Source organism: Sabethes cyaneus, chromosome 3 (assembly GCF_943734655.1).
Source record: "Sabethes cyaneus chromosome 3, idSabCyanKW18_F2, whole genome shotgun sequence".
Classification (NCBI taxonomy): Eukaryota; Metazoa; Arthropoda; class Insecta; order Diptera; family Culicidae; genus Sabethes; species Sabethes cyaneus.
The window spans coordinates 158,380,413-158,406,166 of record NC_071355.1 but is presented as its reverse complement, the minus strand read 5'-3'; the positions used below and the strand labels follow the sequence as shown (position 1 = coordinate 158,406,166).

The following is a 25,754-nucleotide window of genomic DNA, read 5'->3' as shown; positions in this document are numbered from 1 at the left end:
CTACTGATCACAAAGTACTGGAAAACTTTTAGGTATTATACGTTTTGAGTCATAATTAGATATTTATACGTAAATTTGTCTTAATAGATGACATATCTCCACCATATTTGGTACGTCTACCCTAGCAGTTTTAAGTAGCAAAAACTTGTCAAACGTAGGTACGTCAATAATGCGGTCATATCTATAACATAACCCTTCTTATTTCTCTTCATGTATTCTAAATTTTTCATATATTTCTTGAAAAATGTCGCACTAAAAGCCATTTTCTATGTTAGGTTTGCTGTTTGGCAAATATTTTCAAACGCGCTTCCAACGATTGTTTTGCAATTTTCCTTAAAATTCGCAATTCGCAACTGTTTGCCAATCATTACTATGTGATCAAACTGTGATGCCGCCAGGTGATGCTTTATGGCAATGGGTCAAGGTGCCATTTTTTCCTTGAGCTTCTCCGTATTTGCTCACGGTGGTAGTATATTTCAGGCACGCGTCACATGGAAATACTTTGTCAATCTTATCGCTTAAAAAGTTTAATTTGCAGTAAACAGTAAAAATTTCTTAAAAACCAAGACATTAAACGCATCAATTATCATTATCAAATTATTGTCATAGATAATTACTAATTAAGCTTCCAATTAATTCTTTTTTTCTAGGCAAAAACGTGCCCGGCAGTAAGCTGTTGTCAACAAAAAGCTAAATAATCACGACAAATTCGACAAAGTCTGTCAACACGTCGCTGCCTGCAAAAGCGCACGGTGTTTTGATTATTTATTTCGGCAGCATCTGCTCGATGACGGAAAAAGTGTGCAAAGTAGATAAACCAAAGGCCGCCGTAACCAACCGACCGCCGTCGTACGTATGAAGCAAGAAAGGAAGTAGTGATCGGAAAAGTCTACGGAAAAGGTGGCAGTGGAAGAAGAAAATGATATTATGTGGCCACCCTCGTCTGCCGTTGTTCCGTCCTCGGTGAATCAGCATTCGGAAATTTTAATGCAGATAAGAGAAGCGGTGTTATGAATCGGTTTTTATTACCATTGTTTACCTGTGTCTCGTTTGGTGATTGTGATTGGCGAGGTGAAATGATAATTACGCAACGAGGAGGTTGCTTCTCGACGCCACCGAAGAATAAGCAGTCTTCATTGAGCAGCTGCTGCTGCTTCAGTAACAGGGTTTCCTGCCAAGCTTGCGTGTGAAGTGCTTCCACGGGAAATAAGGCAATCAACGATTGCGGACAGAAGGCGACAGTGGCAACACTGGTGGAGTAAGAAGAAACTGCTGATTGGCTCTAAGTAATTGGTCTGACCTCCGAAAGCGGAGAAGCGAGGCGATCCGTCGTCGTCTGCTGGTTGGTTTTCAGTTCAATCGTGGTGGGTGGAATCTGTGCTGAAATAATTGTGCCAGAGTGAATGACACTGATAGGGCCCGGTGCCCCAGGTATGGCATTTATGATGAAGAAGAAGAAGTATAAGTTTACGGTAGAGCTCCACCTGGAAGAGCTGGTTGAGGTGCCGTTCGTCAATGCGGTACTTTTCGCGAAGATACGGCTGCTGGACGGCGGATCCTTTCAGGAACATAGTAATAGGTAAGGTTTACGGTTTATAAATGTATTATGTGTCCCTTATCGAATAAGTGACTTAAGTCAGTTATCTACTACATTAAGAGGAATTTTAGCAGATATTTTATAATTTATAAATTCTATTATTAGTGTCAGTAATTAAGATGGACAATTTTAATGAATGCAAATTGACCATTACCACCACTTTCTCTTTTCAAGCTTAATTGCTCTCTAGTTCAGTTGTCTATGGTGATAATAGAAGAAACATTATAATTTTATTGTGCTCAGTTGGGTACCGTATTTAGGTGAACTCCTTTTGTGTTTTTTTTTACAATACACAAAGGAAAAAGGCTGACCTGCTAGCCCCAACCGTAGTTATTTGAATGACAGTGCTCGACTAATAAAATTGCCATCCGACGCATATACGCCCACCCCAGGAGGTGAAGCTCATCAAATTTCCACTGGTGAACTGTCGGGTGTGTTGCTTCGGTTTTATTAGTAATAAACTCAATTAAACTTGATTGTCCAATAAATATTAAATCAATTTCGATTATTCCATGTGGCGTCTGGGAGCAAGGTTCTGCTTGTTTTTACTGCAAAAAGCGGTAGCTTCATATTTGTATATTTACGTCCTAGCACACACGAATGGTGCCATTTTGCTGCTGTTACAAGATGCACAGCGTACATTGTGCAGATCACTGCGATTTAACAAAAACCAGCACAGCAAGACTGCCAAGAAATGTACTTTCTGATTCGTTTGTCGAAAGTGAATTCAAACAAGCTAGCATTTTCTTCAACATAAGCAGCCACGATTTATATTCACCAGTTGCTCTTGTTTTTCCATATCAAACGGCAGACAGAAAATGGAATAACAAGTTCCTTGACCATGTTCGAAATTCCTGAGTCGGCTGCCAGAGGGACTGATGGCAAAAAAGATGAAATCGATAGTATTGGCACTTTCCTTACCCGTATCGTACGATCTGCTGCAGAACTGTGAGATATACCGCCTCTGATCTGGTCTGGTTAGAAAACCATAAGGCGAACTAGTTTTCCGAACAAATGGACTGAAACACGTACGCGAAGCGCTTTTGCTTTCGATGCAGTCCGTTTCGTAGTGTTCATTATACATTGGCAGCCGCGCGCATGTTCGGCGATAACTTTTGGTTCTAGTTTTGCGATTGTGTTTTACAACCTTACCGCCAACGAAAAGGAAATTCAGAGAAAACCAAGATCCATTTAAAACAAACCGACGCGTCGGTTTGTTAAAACGGCACATCGAAGAGCATCAAAAAGACCACAGTGCGCGATAAACTAGTTCGCGAGGGTAATAATTCATTTTTATAGAGCATACAGGGAAAGTGGGAAACGTCATGATCGTTACAAAACGCGATCGTTTGAAAGCGAACGTTTTCGCAAAATGAGAAATAAATCGTCGTGCATCTATCTGCGTACTCTGACAGTAGCTGCAATATAAACTGCACTAAAAATTAAAATTTTAATTGAGTTTCTAATGTGTGCAGATATATTGACATTTACGTATGCGGTGCTGGGAATGGTTTTTTATACCTCAAAAGGTGAACAGTTTAGATGGCGATGTTGGCCATCATGACATTATGCAAAGCCTTGGCTTTAAACGTTTAAGACTTTTTAAGACTTTGCCCTTTTTTATCGACAGACTTTGCAGCCGGCTGTTAGAGTACAGGGCAATCACGTGCAGCGACCCTATTGACTAGCCGAGATTTGAACATACGACGACTGACTTCTTAGACCAGCATCGTACTCCGAAGCTAACTGAAACTCTGGAAGGCTAATGATATTAACTAGCGTGGAAATAAAATGACAAATTTTGGTAGGCAAAAACAGCAAAGAATCGTCTGTAGATTTAAAATTAGTAAGTTAGACTACATGACAAATTTGTTCTCGGGTTTAGTAATCATGATTATTTTAAAATATGAGTTTATGTCTTGTCTAGAACATCGCTTATGATGTTATGTATTAAACCTTAAATCTCTTAAGTCAAGTATCGTAGAACAAACATTTTTCATCGGCAAACTGCTAGGTTTCGCAGACAAACTCGACATCATTACTAGAAACCTTGGAACGGCAGAGACAAGCTACGCTAGACTAAAAACAAAGATTGAGAGGATTGGGTTACAAATTAATGCGACACAAACCAAATATATGGTAGGAAGAGACTTCCGAGAAAATAACGTTCGTCTTCCACGGACAGTGACTATCGACGGCGATGAAAGTGGTTAATGAGCTGGTATACTTGGTATACTGGTTCAAAACGCTAATCAGACCTGTATTCCTCTACGGACTAGGGATAGCAACTTTGCTTACAGAGGACATACGTACGCGTGCCATATATGAACGAAAGGGGTTGCGGCGAATTTTTGGCGGAGTACAAATGGAAAGTGGAGAGTGGTACAGTCGTATGAACCAGGAGTTGCAGGCACTACTTGAAGAGATTCTCTTCATACACCTGACCAGTGATGGTAAAAACTCAAAATCTCAAAACTCATCAAAAATCAAAATCAACTGTGAATCATGTCAGCTTCATCCTATGCAGAAAAAAATCGCGCGTGAGTTATTCTGTTTTCATAGCAAGAAGCACAAAACTCACACATATTTCTTCCCGCTTGATCACATTCTGCTTTGCTTCAACTACTACCCGGAGCTATGCACATATACATAGAAATTCCTTGTTGAACAGCATACAGGCAGCAACAGCAACAGGCAAAAGGCATTCTCTCGTGCGATACGTAGCTGTGAGTGAGCGTGAGGGAATAAATCTCTAAATAAATCGCCTAAAAGTTAAACTAAAACGCACATTTAAATTACCTGTTTATCTAATTCTTATTAGGCTTGTTACTTTCTAGTTAAGAAAATGTCGATTCCCGCGAAACAAAAATGTAAATTCCGCCAATAAGTTTGCCATCTTAATTCATGAATGTGTGTTGTATTTTTCGCTGCTGATGTTTTCTCTGACGGTAGATTCTCTTTTGCTCTCTGGTTCGTTGTATGAAATGCCAGCTATGGAAGAATTAAGCAAAATGCTCACACCAGAATTTGGTTCATATCGCAAAGCAACAGAGACTTCGCGTATAATAGCGAGAGAAATTCATATGTGAGTTTCGCGCTTGTGATCAAGGTTGAAATTTCATGTGTTTGAAATCTCATTGAATTTTTTGCTGCTATGAATTTTTCAACACTGCACCTGGCGAAAGTCGGTAGATTACGGTGTGGACTGGCCAAGTCGCAAGAATGAGCATATGAATGTGCGACTGTGCTGTGAAAACCGGTCTCTCCCACCGACACCAAGAATAAAGGAGCCCAATGTGGTACATGGCTCAATCTGTTTTTTCTCCTGCATGAATGCCAGTACTGTCTCCAATTGCAGGCATCCCTGGCGAAGCTGACCAGTACATTTAACTATAAGAATTACCTTTTACACTGTCAAGAGTGCATTTATGGGGTCATATAGAATTCGGTATGAAGGAAGGATAATGCCCATGCTAAAGTCACTTGACATCGAATGGCCTGATCCTACTAAGATTCGAACCAACGACTACTCGCTTGTAAAAGCAGATTCAGTAACCTTGCGGCTACGGAGCTTCCTGCTCAACCTGGTTGAAGCGGATTTACGTTTGTCGAGATGCTCAACGAATTGATGACGAGTAGGTCAGGATCGAGTACAGAGGAGAGGAATTCTTGATACGACATGAATCACCCCGGCTCTATGCTGTTAGAAGTAAGAAGTAAGTGTTAGACCATACGATCTTGGACGTCAATTGAGAGGTCTATTTCGAGTAATTATCGATTCTTACTTACTTACTTATTCAGCTAAGAGCCGGCGTGGCTCTTGCCGTATCAAGAATTCCTCTCCATTGTACTCGGTCCTGGGCTACTCGTCGCCAATTCGTTGCGCGTCTCGACACACGCAAGTCGACTTCAATCTGGTCCAGCCATCTAGCACGTTGAGCCCTATGGTCTATGGGGTAGGGTTCTTGAAGAGAACGGATTTCACTACACAGTCGTCCGGCATTCTTGCGACGTGGCCGGCCCATCGCAGTCTCCCAACTTTCGCCAGGTGTACGATGGGAATCTCTCCAAGCAGTGCCTGCAGCTCGTGATTCATACGTCTCCGCCACTCTCCGCTTTCCATTTGTACTCCGCCAAAAATAATCCGCTACACCTTTCGTTCAAAGACGGCAAGTGCACGTCTTGCGTAAGCAAAGTTACTGTCTCAAGTCCGTAGAGGACTACCGGTCATATTAGCGTTTTGTACATCGTCAGCTTTGTGCGGCGGCGTATGTTCCTGGATCGAAGCGTCTTGCGGAGGGAAAAGTAGACTCGATTTCCTGCTTGAATGCGTCGTTGGATCTCCTTACTCGTATTATTGTCGGCGGTGACTAGAGATCCCAAATATACGAACTCATCAAGCACTTCCAGTTCATCACCGTCAATAGTCACTGTCCGTGGGAGGCTAACGTTACTTTCTCGGGAGCCTCTTCCTCCCATATATTTGGTTTTGGATGCATTAATTTGTAACCCTATCCTCCTAGCCTCCGTTTTTAGTCTGGCGTAGATTACCTCCGCCGTCCCACGGTTTCTAGTAATGATGTCGAGGTCGTCTGCAAAGGCTAGGAGTTGGCTACTCTTGCTGAAGACCGTTCCTCTCGTTTCGATGCCCGCTCGCCGGATCACACCTACAATAGCGATATTGAATAACATACAGGACAGTCCATCTCCTTGCCGTAACCCTCTGCGCGATTCGAAAGGAGTCGAGGGTGTCCCCGAAACGAGCACGTAGCACATCACTCGTTCCAGAGTAGCTTTGATCAGCCGCGTCAGTTTGTCCGGAAAACCGTAGTCGTGCATTATCTGCCATAGTTGTTCGCGTTCAACGGTATCGAAAGCTGCTTTGAAATCCACGAAAATATGATGCGTGGGCACGTTGTACTCTCGACATTTCTGGAGGATTTGTCGGAGAGTAAAAATTTGATCCGTAGTAGCACGGGCCCCTATAAAACCCGCCTGATACTGCCCTACGAATTCTCTTGCTATTGGGGATAGACGACGCAACAAAATCTGGGAGAGCACCTTGCAGGCGGCGTTGATCAGCGTAATGCCGCGGTAGTTACAGCAGCCTAACCGGTCGCCCTTTTTGTAGATGGGACAGACTACGCCTTCCATCCACTCCTCCGGTAGTTTCTCTTCTTCCCAAATCCTCAAAATCAGCCAGTTAAGTGCCGTTGCTAGCGGTTCTTGGCCATTTTTGTAGAGTTCTGCGGGGAGTCGGTTCTTTCCGGCGGCTCTATTATTCTTCAGCAGACCGATTTCTCGTCGGATCTCTTCGAGATCGGGAGCCGGTACGCTTTTGTCGTTTGTAAGTACTCCGAGGTTAACTTCCATTGCGTCTCCTGCTGCTATGTCGCCGTTGAGGTGCTCATCAAAGAACTGCGAATTATCGATTCACCTTTCATAAATTCCACTTTCCATTCAACAAATGCTTCATACGCAACTCTTTCAAATTCTAATTGGTTGATTGGTTAAGGTGCAATAACGGGTGACAACTAAAATTTTGGAATTTTTTCCTCAGGCTGTCAAAAAAAGACAAAGATACATGAAGAAGATCTGATCTACCGAAATTAAAGATTAGTGTACATTTGAAAACGGCCCGTAATCGGCAGTTCGGCGAAGCTTTCGTTTGACGTCGAAACAGAAGCTTTGTACCGCTGGCCGTCATGTCAACTTTACGAATGCATCTCTTGATTCTACCAATCAACTTTTTGCGATTCGTGGTCCTCCAGTTATTTTTGTACGCCAAGGAACTAAAAATCCCGAATAAATCTTCGATTGGGTGCGCTGAGATAGATTTTTCGGGTCGTGGTTTTTGGGTAAAAATGGGATCGAATGGGTATTCAGGAACGACTGTGTTTTTTTTTTGGCGTAATGCGATGATGCTCTATCCGACCAAAACACGTATTGTCCATCTGCATGAAGTTTTTGTAGAAACGAGATCAAAATTTTCTTCAAACATTCGTCTGGTGCATCTTAATTGATAGCCAAACCAGAGGGCTTGTTGTTGAAGAAACGAGAAAGAGAACGATGTCCTTCTGCGTCCGTAATTTTGGCTGGTCTTCCACTACCTTGCTTGCGAATAGTTGTTGGGCATCTTAGGATATGATGAACAGTCGAAGCCGCAACACATTCGCTTTTTAAATGTTGTACCGTATACTTTTTGCCGAGATTTCTGTGGCAGTTCGTAGAAGTGTACAACGCGCTCTCGAAATGCTTCTTGTTTCGACGTCATTTCAAGCAAAACAAGGCAAGCATAAACAAAACAAAAAATATTGAGAAAAAGAGGAGAGAGAGCTAACACATACATCCTATCATTTCTCTCTGAGCTCGTTTGTTGTGGAGTATAGGGGCCTCAAAAAAGTCCAAAATTTTAGTTGTTACCCGTTAATCAAAAAAGCAATATCGAAGCGGAAATAGCGTGCCCAGCCTGATTTTCGTGTCTCAATAAGTGCTGGAACGATTCTGACTAGATTTGGCACACTTGTGTAGTGCATGAAACACCAAACTCCATAGCCGTTCTTTTTTATGTTAGGGGAAGGGCGGTAAAGACGGACACTGCGGGAAAGACGGACACTTGTCATATTTCATAAACAATAATTTTTTGAAGCAAATCAATGATGGGAAATGTTTCTATAGATTGAATTAACACTTTTGAACTAAACTGCCGATTTTTAGCAGCGTAGCTGACAAATTTATAAGCAAAACAAAGAAAAAATGCGTATATACGCTAACCGATGTAATTTTGTGCGTGAAGAAAATAGCTGGTAAATCTTTAAAAAACAACATATTCATGCTAAACCGACGACATTGCGTTAGTTTGATCTTTCACTGAATATCCATTGGAAACCTAGTGAATTTTTGAATATTCAGTAAAAAGTTATTGAAGTTTGAAAAAATGGTATCCAAGTCGGGAAAGACGGACACCCAACGGTAGGGAAAGACGGACACACAGATTTTGAACCCATTTTGCCCAACAACGATTTAACATTGCAAATACTTACATATTATATATGTAAAAGTAACCAGAAGTCATATAGCAGTTGCAATGAGCCAACTTTTAGAAACGATTAATTCGTCACCAATTAAAATATTGAAGGGAACCATACTATTTTCTCGCTCAAAGGGGGGATCGGGAAGGGGGTTTTACCAAACCAATTCTTTCCTAAATACATGATGAAATATGTTAATTTTTCTTAATACTGATAATTCAACGACGCGTGACACCTTTTTGCGAGTGTCCGTCTTTCCCATATCAAGTGTCCGTCTTTCCCGCCCATGCACAGAAACTCTGATTTATACATGATGTTTATAATATTAAAAAAAGCATAAATTTTGGAAGAAATTTTCCAGCACACGTTGTAACTTTATTAGACAGAGACTTAAAGGTTCAGTTTATACGAAAATTGGGATCAATACAGTTATATTTGAGTAGATATTGAGTCTTTACCTTAAGGTGTCCGTCTTTACCGCCCTTCCCCTAGATCAACCACGTGTTTTTAGTCTTGACCTTGAAATGCGGTCAGGCATATAAACTTACAATACAGTTAGTGGACAGACCGTAAGTGTACTTACAGGAAAAACAGGTGCAATGATCCAGTTAATCAGACAAAATAACAGATGTGCGACAAAAACAATTTTAACGACAAGTAATTTCTACGAGACACAGATACTTGACAAAGAGCAGACAGTATTCAATTCCTGAAGAAGACTGAAAAAAACAGTTGAAACGTTGGAAAGATTACAAAATCTGTTCTACTATCAATAGACAGCCAATTAAAACGAGAATAACACATAAATTAATATTTTTTGAAACGGTGGTTCTACAATTGATGAATGTACGGTAGGAAAGTAATGACATTTTTTTTTTGAATTGTGGGGAAAGAGCGGAAAGGTGAGGGGGGGGGGGGGTAACTGGTAGCTACGCTCAACAAGAAGTCGTTGTGACTCCTACTTTTTGTTCAATGCTGGAAGGTGCATAGGTCGAACCAAGCTATAACCTGAGATTATAACCGGATTCGAACCCACAACACCCACCAGGGCGCCAGGGCTCGTTACTACTCATGTACCTTTGAACCACAGAGGCACTGAACAAAAGGAGACTGCACAACCCCCTTATTAAGATAGCGACGTATCTGGTTGGGTTATTCATAGACACAAATTGTGCCTCTTCCTCCGTCTACTGTAGAAAACACCGACCAAGAAGTTTAATCTAACCTGTTTTTACTGGCAGGACGACGATACTATGCAGGCCCTTGCGACTTACAAGGTACTGCGCATGACGCTGTTCGTCTGTCAGCGTGTCAATCGCGATTCTCTGCGCGGGTTTTCGGGGAAAGGCTCCGTTCCTATGGGGTAGACCAACCTCGTGTTTTTAGTGTTGACCTTGAAATGCGGTCAGGCATATAAATTAATATTCTTTGAAACATTGTAGCAATTTCTGCTGAAGACTAAAATACACAGTGGAAACGTTGAAACACTCAGCTAGTATACGAATAATACAACGGATAAATACTCATATCAACCACACCCAGTTATGAAAAAAGTCGAAACAGTGAAAAATGTACAAATTGATTACTGACTGAACAAGAGAGCTACCGACATAATGAAAAAGAAGAATATTTCAGATGACAGTAAATAATTTTTAAATACAATTTCAATCCAAATTACCTGTAAACAACACTCTTCTCGGAGTTCCATTGATCAAATTCATTACGTCCGTTCTTTGATGGAATATTTCAAACGTGCCAGCGTTATTCGCTGCCGGTAGCTGCTTTGGAGGAAATGAATTCCATTCAGTCACAACATGTTTGTTTTTTTGCAGAATTTATACTCTTTCATGCTTTTTTAGCGAATCGGGGGTTTCAGTAAAAAACATAAACCTTTCAAAAACCCATAATACTATTTTCTGAGTTGAACGCACCTAAATCAAACATGAGTAAATTCACATAATAACTTTTGTGATCTTGTAACTTCCGTATTGACATTTGTACGCTAGCCATTGTCAATTGTACATGAAACATGTCGATTATTTGTTTTATCTTCCAACAACCACAAACACGCCTGTTAGTTGATTGGAACCAATCAAAAAAACACATCTATTTACATTTCGTACTATCTACTTGTTTCATATAAAAGTGTTTTCCTTTAATGGAAGTGAAAGTATCTTTCTGACAAGGGGTGATCTAGTTGTATTTACGATTGCACCATTTCATGAAGCTTTTCTTTGATTTTAAAAATGGTAATGAAAGGCTCATACCTTTAAAACATGTAGAATAAAAACCATTTGTTTCTGTGACATTTTAAAAAACCCATACTGCCATCGCATGTCAGCTAAAACGGTAACAGTCTGATTATGTAACCTTATTCTGGTTCACTTCACTATGTTAGTTGCTTGATTGCAGCCGATCGCATGTTACTCTTTCGCTGGTTTGCTATGCTGCTTTTATGGTTTTCCTTTTAAATTTCACCTCTCGCAACTACACAACAAGCTATAAACTGTAGAAATAAAAGATGTAATGTGGCTCATTTTTCCACCTGACCAGGTTTGTAAATCGCACAAGAGAAAACCAATTCACTCGATCAGAAAATTGCATACACAGAAATTTTCCATCATCCAAGAAAAATAAACTCCAGGCTCCGGTAACGCTTCAACATCGTGATATGCTCTGGATAAATATCCTCTACTAGCTTCATCAACAACAAATTGATCAGGTGGGCTTGCACTTAATGACTGATGCTCCATTCGCCAATAAAATTCTCCATTTTTCCGGGCAGAAATTTGTCAAAATCAGCTGCGACGGCCGACAATGGCATCACCATTGCTGCTGCGGTCATTGCCGCTCATCCATCAAGATTAGAACACTCGGGTGGCTGTGTTTGTGCGCCGACTAGCGCAACGCCGCGTTCAAATAATAGATAATAACGCGTGTTGTCATCAGTGCAACCACTCAAGCCCGGTCACGTGTAGCCAAGCCCGACCGCGCAACGGTTCTAACTAATTGAGGTTGCACTGTGGCGGAATGTTGCTTGTTAAAGTTAGCCTGTGTGGACAGCAAACAAACACAGCGATTCTAAACTGTTTAAGCTTCGAGAACGGGCAAGTGTTTCGCGTGACACCCGCCGTCTATGCTGTAGTAATGGTTGGTGGCGATGGCGAACGGTTCACGAGTGGTATAAGCTCGACGGTTGATCCTCGACCCGTTGATAAGAATGACCAGATGAGCATTTCTGTATGTCAGTGGTTAGCTGAGTTTACAGAGGGAGCGGAATAAACGCGCAGGCAGGCTGGTGCGTGCAGATTAGAAATCACAATATTTACATTTATCTTTTGCCTCTAACTGATAGCTGTATTCCGGATTACATGAAGAAACTCGTGCCACACAAATACAAACACGCGAATTGGGTCAATTGTTATGTGTATCGTTGTTCCGTTAGCCTCAATCGAAGCGGTCATTAAAAAAAACTTTTTTTTTTAACTTAGTAAAAAATGTATTCACTTCCATCCAAATTCCGGAAAGAATAGAAAAGAAATATCCGAAGAGATATTTGAAATTTTCTTATTTTGGAATTCCAATGAAATGCCTTAAAAAATGGATGACGTTTAAAATATAAAAAGAGGTTCTTATTGTGCCTTGTAGCAGTTTTACGAGTCCTACGCAAATTCGTATTTTAATAATAATTATCCTGCACTTACTAATATTTTGATGATACCTATGTTCGGCAAACAAAAAGGGATACAGAGGTGCCGAAAAACTGATGGTTCAAATTGCTAAATAGCAAACGTATGCGGGTCACGCAGAAAATAATCACGCTAATAATTTTCGCTTAGGTGTCTAAGAAGATGGAATCTCTGCAATAATCTCTTCACGATTTTTAGGGTAAGAAAGTATACGAAGAAAGTGTTTACCCGCATTTAGTATGTATCAAATCTATCATAAAACAATAAAAAATTTATACTCCGAGTAATGGAGACCACATTTTAATCGAGATTTTAATGTAAAAAGCTATAAATGTGTGTACATACTCAACCCAATTGCAAAAGCAAGCAATAAACAATCATTTATAGTTGTTGCATCAATCACTATTTTCCAGTGACGGGATATTCCGGTAAAATGGATGTCGATAATTCTCCATTTTACGGTTTTTTGTTGAAATATTCGTAATAATTCAATATTTAACAACAATCAAGATCAAGATATCAAGAAGATATTGAAAAATAATCAAAATCATATGTTTGATATGATAATGACGAGCACATTATTTGTAGTCGTTTATAGTCAATGCTAAAGTGTTGCAGTATTATTTATATAAAAGGTATCGATAACGCAGATAAATTGGAGCAATAAGCACGATAGATGACGGTCATGTGTGGTTGGTTTTCAACATACATGTATATTGTTTACACAAGTTTTTCAGAAAAAATCTCGCTGGAACGTCTGTATATGGCTGCACTAAGTTGTAAAATATTCTAAAGTAATCAACATTGTTGAATATTTACAAATATATCAATAGAGCTTATTGAGGATGGCGTAATAAATGCCCTGTGTTAAATTGGGTCAAAGTTAATTTGTCTTCTTCAAGAAAATATACCCGTCTAATAGACATATTAGCGATAACCGGTATTCTTACAAAATCTGTATTTTAGTATATTGAGAAACTTTGTAAAACATTCAAAGCACCCAGAACCAGTAAGTGCCGAGTTAGTAAAAGGAGAATGGAAGTTTGTGAAGTCAGACTAAAGTAAGCAACCTCATATAAAACCAAAAACAAAATTTATATCACTCTAATATGCACCCTAATGAATGCATATGCACCTTATGAAAAGAATAAACTATACTTAATAAACCTCTCCAAACACCTCCTCATGCCTGCAAAATTACGCGTTTGCACGCTATGCACGATTTAGATCCTCTGTGAGATGCTACCTTCTCCGTTTTGCATCAAAATATGATAAAATTGCTATCTCCAATACTCGGAATTCCATTACTTTCATCCATTACTCCGATTTTTATTATTTTGTGATAGATTTGAAACATGTTTAATGCAAATAAAAATATTTTTCGTTCATTCTGTCCCGAAAATTCTCGAAGAGATTAAAACTCTCTTTTTTGTTTTTAAATGTGCAAAATTTTCTTAAGGCATTTGATCGAAATTCGAAAATAAAAAATTTTAGGAATCTTTTCCTAATTTTTTTTGTCCGGAATCCGGCTGCAGTACTATACGTTTTGAAACAATTTTGTTATTATGAATAAATTCTGAGGTTAGAACACATTAAGCTGAATGTTTTATTTTCATCGTCTAATAGCAAAACTATCAAAATCAACTAGCAGAAAATAAGAAAATTTTCATTTTTTCTTTACGCGGATATTTTTTTTGTCTTAAATTTCTCGGGATGCGTTAAAAAGAAACGAAAATTATTGAATGAGAAAGAGATTCCAAGATTTTATTTTCTTAAAGAGATTTAAATTTTTGGTAAAATTGGTATGAGTTTTCTTCGTTTCTAGTTTTAATATTGTGTAAGGAAATAATGTCAGAAAATTTATCATCAAACTGATTTTACGCTTTCTTTTAACTTATTAGCTATATTGACTTCTAGGCCCATTTATTATGGACTAGCTGACCCGACAAACTTCGTATTGCCACAAATTAACCTGTGTTGTACATAAATCATGAATCTCGGATGATCTTTGTCACTATCTCGAGTTTTGCAAGCCCCCCAGTGGGCGGCGCTTCCGACGGCGGGTCACCGGCAACACTCGCGACCGGCTCGTCCTGAATGATCTAGTGTTACTATAGATAGTTTTTGTGGTCTTGTTATTGATTAATGTTTTATTTAATTTAATTTATTAATCTTCGACATAAAGAACATCGCACAGACATAAAACTTATCTAACTAATTAAATATTACAGATTCTTAGCCTAAATACATGTTTTGACAACCCAAAATCGAACAAGTAATAAATATCATTAAAACGACTACAGCAAACTTCCAGCGGGTTATTCATTCCATAATTAGTCCGATGATGCAATTGTCGAAAAAACTCACTTTGGCGAATCACTCGGGAAGGCACATTGAAGCGTAGTTTGCTCAGTATATCCGCACAGTCGATGTTGCCTGCTAGGACGTCGAAGATTAACTTTCGTTGTAGGAATACTCGCCGACTTGACAACGTTTGTAGGCCGATTAGCATGCAGCGACTTTCATACGGTGGTAGATTTATCCTATCCCTCCAGCCAATATTCCGAAGAGCGTATCGAATAAATTGCCTTTGCACACGTTCGATTCGGTTGATGTGGACTACATGGTACGGTGCCCACACTTGCACTCCGTACTCTAGAACACTGCGCACGAGCGAGCAATACAGGGTCTTCAAACTGTAGATATCAGCAAAAAATTTTGTATTTCTTTTCAGGAACCCCAACATAGCGTATGCCTTAGCCGTGACAGCGGAAATGTGTTCTACGAACCTTAGTTTGCTGTCAATCAGAATTCCCAAATCCTTCACAGTCGTCTTACGTTCCAAGCTAGTTGCTGCCATGAGGTAGTCAAACACAATTGGTGCACGTAACCTGGTGAATGATATTATGCAGCATTTGTTCACGTTTGCTTCCATTCCGTTCAGACTGCACCAATCCATGAGCGTGTTGATATCCGATTGAAGTGCGCAACAATCTGTCAGCGTCGTAATTACTCGGTAGAATTTGAGGTCGTCAGCGTATAATAGTTTTGGCGACTTTAATTTCCAACATAAATCGTTAATAAATAAAACAAATAGCAATGGCCCCAGGACGCTGCCCTGAGGTACACCGGACTGAATTTGGAATGGGGTAGAGCAGACACCGCAAACCTTCACTGTTGAGCTCCGATCCGTAAGATAAGACAGGATCCATTGTGTTATCCATTCGGGTAACCCTATTCTTTTGAACTTCTCAACCGCCAGAATATGTGGAACCTTGTCAAAAGCTTTGGCGAAATCGACATACACCGCGTCGATCTGTTGTCGTTTTTCCATTTTGTCCACAAGATTCGAAACGTAACTTAGCAAGTTTGTTGTGGTCGAGCGTTTTTTCATAAAACCATGTTGATCTGTAGCAATTATGGATTTAACAGATTGGTACAGTTCATCGTGCACCATACTTTCAAACACTTTAGGTAAACAGCTAAGAATGGAAATCCCACGGTAGTTCTCCACCTCGTTAAGAGAACCAGATTTGTGAATCGGTGTGATTGAGGCAGATTTCCAAATGGTTGGAAAGTACCCCTCTGCGATCGAACGGTTAAATATGATACTGACAGGGTACGCTAGAGCACCAGCACAATTTTTTACGAAGAACGGTGGCAGCTCATCAGGACCGGGTCCTTTTGATCCATCGATGGATTGCAGCTTAAGCAGGACATCGTAGGGCGAAAAATTCATTCGAAGCATATTTACATCATACTGCGGAATACTGTCCAAGTACGCTTCAGACAAAGGTGGTGAGTTATTACTTGACACACTTTGAAAGAAAGACGAGAACATATTCACGGACTCCTGTAGCGTGGTCGCATCGATTCCCTGGTAACGCATGTTTTCCGGTATCCCTTTTGTAGATTGACGGTCTTTAACGTAGCTCCAGAACGATTTTGGGTCAGCTTTTACATTTCCTTCTATGCGACGAATGTAATCGCGAAAGCTTGAAGCGTTCAAAGAGTTGAATTGAGCCTCAATTTCACGCATTTCAATTTTTCGCGACTCACTCCGACACTTGAAGTACCGCTTTCTGGCTTTCCGAAGACGATTTCGAAGATTCCGAAGGTTAGCATTCCACCACGGCAGATTTTTGCGAAATTCACGTTTCCTTTTTGTTAACGGTACATTTGTTCGAAAGATTCGAAAGAGCTCTTCGTAGAAACGGACAACTACATCATCAATGGATCCAATAGCTAATAATTGATCCCAGTTCACTTGTTGAATTAACTCCTTCAGCCGTGCCATATCACATCGATGGAAATCAAAACTTACAATTTCTTCTTCTTTGTGATTACGCTCAACATTTAATTTTAACACAATTGGCATGTGATGACGGTCAATTTTCAGCAGTGGTATCGGTGGTTCAAAAATATCTGCACAGGGTGTACTATTTGTAAAAACCAAATCAAGCAACCTGCCATTGTCATTTACAAAGTAATTCTGCTGTTGCAGACCCGTAATTAACATAGATTCAACTAGTGCTAACTCAGGCTCGGTAGATGCATTTATCGGTAAAAAACAATTCATATCCTCGTCAAAATCCCATCTTAAGTGTGGTAGATTGTAATCACCCAGCACAATCATTTTATCGCGATCCCTGGCAAGCAAAGATAGTTGCTGAACGCAAGCCGAATGCATCTCATAAAGCACGGGATCAGAATTAGGCGGCAGATAGATGGCACAAATAATAACATTACAATCATTCATCTCAATGCGAACAGCTGTTTGCTCTAACACATTAGCATCCGAGCAGATAACAGACGTGCTTTTTAAATTGGTTTTTACGCCGATCAGTACACCACCACCACGTTGGCATTGGCTGGTAGCAGAGTTTCGATCGCATCGATAGAGTGTGTAGCTATTTGTTAGCTCCGAGTCAAGTATATCATTCTTCAGCCAAGTTTCGGTAAACACTATGATATCATAATCACACGCACCGAGAGCAAGAAACAAATCGTTTGTTTTGGTTCGTAGGCCCCTAGTGTTCTGATAGAAAACGGTCAGTGTACGTAGTGCGGGTGGATCAATTGAGTGGTTATCAGCTGCTATCGTTTCGCTCGTTTGAATTTGCTCTGCCGTGTGTTCGTCTATCAGCGCGTCGCTATTGCATGGAATCCTCGACCGGGGCGGTGCGAGTGCGAAAATTATTTCGTGTTAAAAGTCCAGTGTCAAATTCACGAAAAACAATTCCCTTCTGCCATGACGAGCTTTGAAGGGCCAATTCCTTCTGGTGGAAACCAATGCCGACTTTAAACGAGACAAAAGTGAGTTCGGAAAGATTTTTACCTTTTGGAACGAGCTTCGTAACGTCTACAGTCTCATCGGTGTTAAGATTCATCTTCACAAGGTCCGCAATTTCCTTAACTGTTGCTTCAGGAGTGAAACCGGACAAATAAAGATGAAATTTTTTCTCTCGTTGGGAAGCAGCTAGTGGAATAGTTATGTCCGCAGCAATTTCCTTCGTTCCTTCGAATTTGTTTACAACTGGAATGGCATTGTTAGGGCTTTCATCTTCCTCATGCATACGACGGCGTTTTCGTGTAGCCTGTGCAGTGAACAGCTGATTATCTGGTAATGGTGATTGTGTATCTGATGTGAAGTTGTGTTGTAATATGGCGTTTATTTTGGCTGTGTTTTGCTCAATTTCACTCCGAAGCTCACGCAATATTTTGTTATGCTCTTCATTAACAAGCTGCAGTATATCCTTAGTCGATGACATTGTTTGGCGAAAATTAACAAGCTTCGTTAGCTTAGAGCAAGCATTGCACATCCAGAAAATGTGAGATGATTTATTAATCTGGTCACGGGTGGCAGGAGTTAGATGGACGCAATTCAGATGAAACGATGAGTTGCAAAAGCCGTTGCAGGTGATTGTATTGGTATCGGCACTCAGTAGTTCGTTGGCACAAGAGCAGCAAATTTTGTTTGCCTCCATTATATATAAGCGATCACAAAATTATTTAACCGAAAACACAGATTATATCACAAATTATAGCTCAAGCGAATGTACTCCAGAATATTCCGGTGCAGCAATTGATGATGTACTCAATGAGATCAGTTAAATTAATTAAATAACGATATAACATAGAAAAAAAGGCAGGAATTAGTACGATTCAAACAAAAGGACAACTGATTTGTTTACCTTACTGATTTGCTACTGTTTTATGGAAGAGTCTCGAATTTCTCGAGTTGGATTAGTTTTTGAGTTTCGCAAAAATTTCTGTTTTATTTGTATGAGAGTCCATATCCCCCTACCACAGGGGTGAGAGGTCTCTAACTATCATAAAATAAATTCAAGACTCAAAAATCTCCTACATGCTAAATTTGGTTCCATTTGCTTGATTAGTACTCAAATTATAAGGAAATTTGTATTTCATTTGTATGGGAGCCCACCCTCTTAAAAGGGAAAGGGGTCGTAATACACCACAGAAAAAAAATTCTGCCATCTAAAACTCTCACATGCCAAATTTGGTTCCATTTGCTTGATTGGTTCTAAAGTTATGAGCAAATTTGTATTTCGTTTGAATGGGAGCCCCCCCCCTCCTAAAAAGGTAAGAAGTCCTAATTCATAATGGGAAAAATGGTTGCCTCCAAAAACACCCACATGCCAAATATGGTTCCATTTGCTTGATTAGTTCTCGAATTATGAGGAAATTTGTATTTCATTTGTATAGAAGCCCCCCCTCTTGAAGTGTGGAAGGATCCTAATTCACCGTAGAAAATATTTTTGCCTCCAAAAACCTCCACATGCCGAATTTGGTTCTATTTGCTTGATTAGTTCTCGAGTTATGGGGAAATTTGTATTTCATTTGCATGGGAGCCCCCCCCCCCCCCTCCTAATGTGGGAAGAGGTCCTAATTCATCACAGAAAAAATTCTTGCCTCCAAAAACACCTACACGCCAAATTTGGTTCCATTTGCTTGATTAGTTCTCGAGTTATGAGGAAATTTGTATGGAAGCCCCCCCTCTTAAAGGGGAGAGGAGTTATAATTCCTCTTATAAAGAGGGGAGGGGTCTCAATTCACCATAGAATAAATTCTTGTCACCAAAAAAACACCCACATGCCAAATGTTGTTCTATTTGCTTGATTAGTTCTCGATTTAGGAGGAAATTTGTATTTCATTTGTACAGGAGCCCCCCCTCTTAGAGTGGGGAGGGGTCCTAATTCACCGTAGAAAATTTTCCTGCCCTCGAAAACCTTCACATGCCAAATTTGGTTCCATTTGCTTGATTAGTTCTCGAGTTATGAGGAAATTTGTATGGAAGCCCCCCCTCTTAAAGGGGAGAGGAGTTACAATTCCCCTTATAAAGAGGGAGGGGTCTCAATTTACCATAGAATAAATTCTTGTCACCGAAAACACCCACATGCCAAATTTGGTTCTATTTGCTTGATTAGTTCTCGAGTTATGAGGAAATTTGTATTTCATTTGTATAGGAGCCCCCCCTCCTAAAGTGAGGAGAGGTTCTTATTCATCATAGAAAAAATTCTTGCCTCCAAAAACACCTACATGCCAAATTTGGTTCCATTTGCTGGATTAGCTCTCGAGTTATAAGGAAATTTGTATTTCGTTTGTATGGGAGCCCCCCCCCCCCCACTTAAAGTGGGGAGGGGTCCCAATTCATCATAGAAAAAAATTTTGTCTCCAAAAACACACACATGCCAAATTTGGTTCCATTTGCTTGATTAGTTCTCGAGTTATGAGGAAATTGGTATTTCATTTGTACAGGAGCCCCCCCTCTTAAAGTGAGGAGGGGTCCTAATTCAACATAGAAAATTTTCTTGCCCTCGAAAACTTTCACATGCCAAATTTGGTTCCATTTGCTTTATTAGTACTCGAGTTATGAGGAAATTTGTATGGAAACCCCCCCTCTTAAAGGGGAGAGGAGTTATAATTCCCCTTATAAAGAGGGGAGGGGTCTCAAATTACCCTAGAATAAATTCTTGTCACCGAAAACACCCACATGCCAAATTTGGTTCTATTTGCTTGATTAGTTCTCGAGTTATGCCGAAATTTGTGTTTCATTTGTATGGGAGCCCCCCCTCTTAGTGGGGGGAGGGGTCTCTAACCGTCACTAAAACCTTTCCTGGCCCCAAAAACCTCTACATGCAAATTTTCACGCCGATTGGTTCAGTAGTTTTTGATTCTATAAGGAACAGAGGACAGACAGACAGACAGACAGACAGACAGACAGACAGAAATCCTTCTTTATAGGTATAGATTATAGTTCTCGAGTTATGCCGAAATTTGTGTTTCATTTGTATGGGAGCCCCCCCTCTTAGTGGGGGGAGGGGTCTCTAACCGTCACTAAAACCTTTCCTGGCCCCAAAAACCTCTACATGCAAATTTTCACGCCGATTGGTTCAGTAGTTTTTGATTCTATAAGGAACAGAGGACAGACAGACAGACAGACAGACAGACAGACAGACAGACAGACAGACAGACAGAAATCCTTCTTTATAGGTATAGATTATATCAAAACGACAATGGTTGTTTGAGTATGCAGCAATTTTATGGAAAAAGTAAGATAGAATACGGGACTACTTTGGCCTATGCGGCAATTCTTGGCCTGTTGAATTTAAATTTTAATATTTTGCCATATTCATGTACTTCACAATTGAACTAGTGCTAAAATTATATGCTATATTCATCTATGTAATAGAAAAGCAATAAAAAATTCAACTTTTCGAAGTAAAATTATTGGAATTACCGTAATTGAATACTTGTATTGTATCAATGTATTAGAGTTGTTTTTTGTTCTATTCATATAAATTGTGGGAATACATTTTTGTAAATAGCTGTTTAGTTCACTTTGTATTCGTCCGAGAGTTGGTGAGAATATCAAAAAAAAAGAAATATAGAGCCGAAAGGTTGAAATCAGAATATTAATTAACTAAACCTGTAGTAATACAGTGTAGTATCGTTATTTTAGTTGGAAATACTGTTCCTGGTGCGAAACATGATGAAAAATGAAAAAAAAATTCATGGTGAATATTGATAAAATCACCATTTCGAGTGAATCACGACATAAAGATTTCGTGATTTTCTATCACGTCTGGCATTCGCTGATCTCAGCGGTATGGTGATGAAGGACTAAGTCATCGGCAAAGATAGCAAGTATTAGTCAACCCATAAACACTACACAGCATAGCTATATAGTTTGATTCATTTTAACGGGTGACAACTAAAATTTTGGAATTTTTTTTGAGGCCCCTATACTTAACAACAAACGGGCTCAGAGAGAAATGAGAGTGTGTATGTGTATGTATGTGTATGTCAATATTTTTTGTTTTGTTTATGCTTGCCTTGTTTTGCTTAAAATGACGTCAATAAAAGAAACATTTCGGGAGCGCGTTGTACACTTCTACGAATTGCCACAGAAATCCGCGGCAAAAAGTATATGGTACAACATTTAAGAAGCGAATGTTGCGGCTTATACTGTTTACCATATCCTAAGATGCCCAACCACTATTCGCAAGCAAGGTAGTGGAAGGCCAGCCAAAATTATGGACGCAGAAGAACATCGTTCTCTTACTCGTCCCTTCAAAAACAAGCACTCTGGTTTGGCAATCAATTAAGATGTTCCAAACAAATGCTTGATGAAAATGTTGATCCTGTTTCTACAAAAACATCACGCAAAAGGACAATACGTGATTTGGCCGGATAGAGCATCATCGCATAAAGCCATAAAACGCAATCGTTCCTGAATACCCATTCCCATTTGAATCCAAAAACCACGACCCGACAAATCTGTCTCAGTGCCCCCAATCGAAGATTTATTCGTGATTTTGAGTTCCTTGATGTATAAAAATAACTGGAGAGCCACGAATTGCAGACAGTTGATAGGTAGAATCAAGAGATGCACTCGCAAAGTTGACATGACGGCCGTACAACGCTCCTGTTCGGACATCAAACATAAGCTTCGCCGAACAGCCGATTACGGACCGTTTTCAAATGTACACTAATTTTTTTCAACAATGGATAATGTATCTTTAATTTCGGTAAATTAGATCTTCTTCATGTATCTTTGTCTTTTTTTGACAACTTGAGAAAAAATTCCAAAATTTTAGTTGTCACCCGTTATTTCCCACGCTGCAAACATTTATACACTGAAGTCGCTTTTTACGCGGTTTTTTTACGTGACTAATTTGATGCGAATTTCGGAATTTACGCGGTTTTTTTACGCGGTTTTTTACGCGATTTTCGCGGGGCATATCCTTCACGTAAAAAGCGACTTGAGTGTACAGTGGACTCTCGGAAAAGAAAATATATTCTTATATTTTTAAGTATCTGGAAGTTGTAATGTAAAGAAATATGTAGCAAGATCTTTATGAAATAAGTTCCTTTCAGTAAATTTAAAATAGTCGGTTATTCAAGTTTACTTTTGAGTTTTCGTAGTCTACGACAACGTTTTCACAATGTTCGCATTTATTTTTTGTTCCCTACTGTTCCTTCTCTTGCATTTAAAATTCAATCTGAGTTTGCGCTTTTCCAGTATGTTATCAAACATGCTGAAGCAACTATGTGCCCGTATTGAACTATTGCTACAACTGTCCCGTACAAGAGTTTAATTTAATCCCAGTTATGATGATACTCTGTATGAAGTTGTGAAAAGCGCCTCTATGGTTCAAAGGTACAAGTACCAGCGAAGTAGTACAAGTACATGCCCTGGCGGGTGTTGTGGTTTCGAATCCGGTTATAATCTCAGATTACAGCTTGGTTCGACTCATGCACCTTCCAGCATTGGACAAAAGGTAGGATTCAAAATGACTACTTGTCAAGCATAGCTACCAATACCCCCCCCCCCCCCCCCTTCCTTTCCGCTGTTCCCCTCCTCCACCAAAAAAATTTTCATTTCTTCCCCCTACCGTCCCTTCATCAATTGTTGAACCATCGTTTCAAAAAATATTGATCATCTCATGTCTCTCAGAGGCCATATGGCGGTCTCCAGGTCCCGGACAAGTTCCTCCGAAATCCGTTCCGTGCTTGAATCAGAAAAGAAACCCTCCCCGGACCCGGAACCGGTCATACGACCTCTGAGAGACATGAGATGATCACCAATCGCTATTTTGTCGAATGCTGATGTTGTTTGATATGCGACACGACATGCTTTACTGATGCTGAAATGTCCCGTTACGGGAATCGGTTCCGGATTTATAGTGTCCCCCCGGATCCGGATGGCGCGCACCATGGCTCATAACTGCGGCAAAGTAACTGATATGTCCACAGTCGATGATATGTTTACAAAAATCAACAGATTTCAAACAAATTTTAGATATTTGGCAACTTTATCTAAAAGAGCCATATCTCGGTCCCTAAGGAACTCCGGAATAACTCCGGGACCATATGGCATATGGCCATTATCTATAGATATTATGAAAATAGAAAATATTTTCGGCAAAATTCCCAAATATGGTGAAAAAATATTGAAAGTTAAAAAAGTTATGGCCATTCTAATGAATTTTGCGGTGCTAAAAATGATGTAGACCTTAGAGGGGTTAATATATGCCTGACCGCATTTCAAGGTCAAAAGACTAAAACACGAGTTTGGTAGATCTTTTTTCCATGATCTATAAAGGATGTGGAATGTGGAATACCGCGAAGGCAGGTAATTCCAATCACTCAACTAAAGTAGCCAATTTTTATAGGATTAGGGTAGAGGATCCATATTTCGCCAGGAGCCATGTTTCGCCAGTTTGATGAATCCAAAGCCTTTTTGTATATTTTTGGTACACTTAAAAGAAATTATCTAACGAATTGGTAAAATGTAGGAACTGTTCTAGCAAAAATCATTCATACCTTTCACTTTTTACTAAATTATCAGATAGTACTCAGAATTTGAAAACACCATCTCATAAACGGGGTATATTTTTTTACAAAATCAAAACGAGAGGCAAAAATATAATTGGGGAAAAACGTAATAAAACTGTTTCATTAATTAATTATTCTTGACTAACATGATTCTGTGCACAATATTTTAACTAATTTTATACCAATTTCACTTTGAACTTCAGATAATTTTGAAAAATTCACCAAAATTAAAGTGGCGAAATATGGTATTCATTTTTAGTCATGGATCCGTATTTCGCCACTTGATTTTTTTAAACCTTTTTCGTTGGCTGGTCTCTAATTTCGTCATTTTTTCTATAAAAATGGTGAACTAAATGGTCATTATCTATATTGAATATTGAAGCAAAACCTTGGGTTATAAACGTCTTTAAGACTTGACACTTCTTTATCGAAAGACTTCGCAGTTGGTTATTACAGTACAAGACTATAACGGGGCTAGTGCATCCTGTTGACACTAGTAGCACCGCCCAGCGTTTATTGAATATTACAGTTTTCTTAACTGTAAAAAGTATTAACAGTGGATTAAGAGTTTTAGGACTTCATCATTTGAATTTCAACGCCATTCACTTCACGAAATATATTGCTATTTCAATCACCAAAGAGACAATAGTGAAATATTGTGGAATTTTCGGCAAAACAAAGCACGTTTTCAAAATTAGACGAAAAGCTTGGTAGCGCAAGTCAGGAGTAGAATAAAGTGTAATTGACGTCGGCAACGTTTGTAACAAAAAATTTAATGATACTATACTTATCACTTAACACATTTTATACTTCTCGCAATATATAAAATGAAAGCATATTGATATTTTCATCATTAGCTAATATTTTTCGAAGGAAAATTAATACAATTTGACAGATAATATCACATCATCAATTGTCTCAAAATGCAACGAAATTTCTTTCTTTAGCTTAAAACAAATATTTTTTAATTTATGAATGGTGTTAACACAGAAGAAAACGTGTTGATTGCTTTTTAAATTAATGGATTCAATAAAATGCTATCGTTTTGCTCAGGCCAATATGATACAAATGCTATTTCACCGGAATTTCCCTTCGTATATATTGCTGATTGCAAGGAAAATTGTACCTTCTAAAGTACGCAATCGCTCATGAAAGTGCTAATTTACATCAAACCATTTCGGTATCTTCAGCGCACTTTTTCGTTACATTCCAAGCAATAAGTGAGCCGAAGAGACCGGAACGATTTAAGCTGAAATAGCACTTTTATGAGCGATTGCGCTTACTGATTGGACAATTTTCCTTGCAATTAGTAATATTGACCGGGAAATAAGATCAAGAAAATTATATTACTTTATGGGTAAATCTAACTCAATCCAAGATCCTACTAAGAAAGCAAATATCAAAATGCAAAAATATTTCTACAATTTGGACTTACTGATTGGACAATTTTCCTTGCAATTAGTAATATTGACCGGGAAATAAGATCAAGAAAATTATACTACTTTATGGGTAAATCTAACTCAATCCAAGATCCTACTAAGAAAGCAAATATCAAAATGCAAAAATATTTCTACA

General features: G+C 39.3%; 1 protein-coding gene across 2 annotated transcripts in view; it reads left to right on the top strand.

Moving 5' to 3' along the window:
* The window catches only part of LOC128741538 (uncharacterized), a 148,918-nt gene that overhangs the window by 62,596 nt on the left and 60,568 nt on the right, over positions 1–25,754 (top strand). For both annotated transcript variants that reach the window (XM_053837425.1, XM_053837424.1), the window contains exon 3: positions 651–1,579. In XM_053837425.1, the coding sequence (XP_053693400.1) occupies positions 1,404–1,579 (176 nt within the window). In that variant the 5' untranslated portion in view covers positions 651–1,403. The remainder of the gene's footprint in view (positions 1–650; positions 1,580–25,754) is intronic.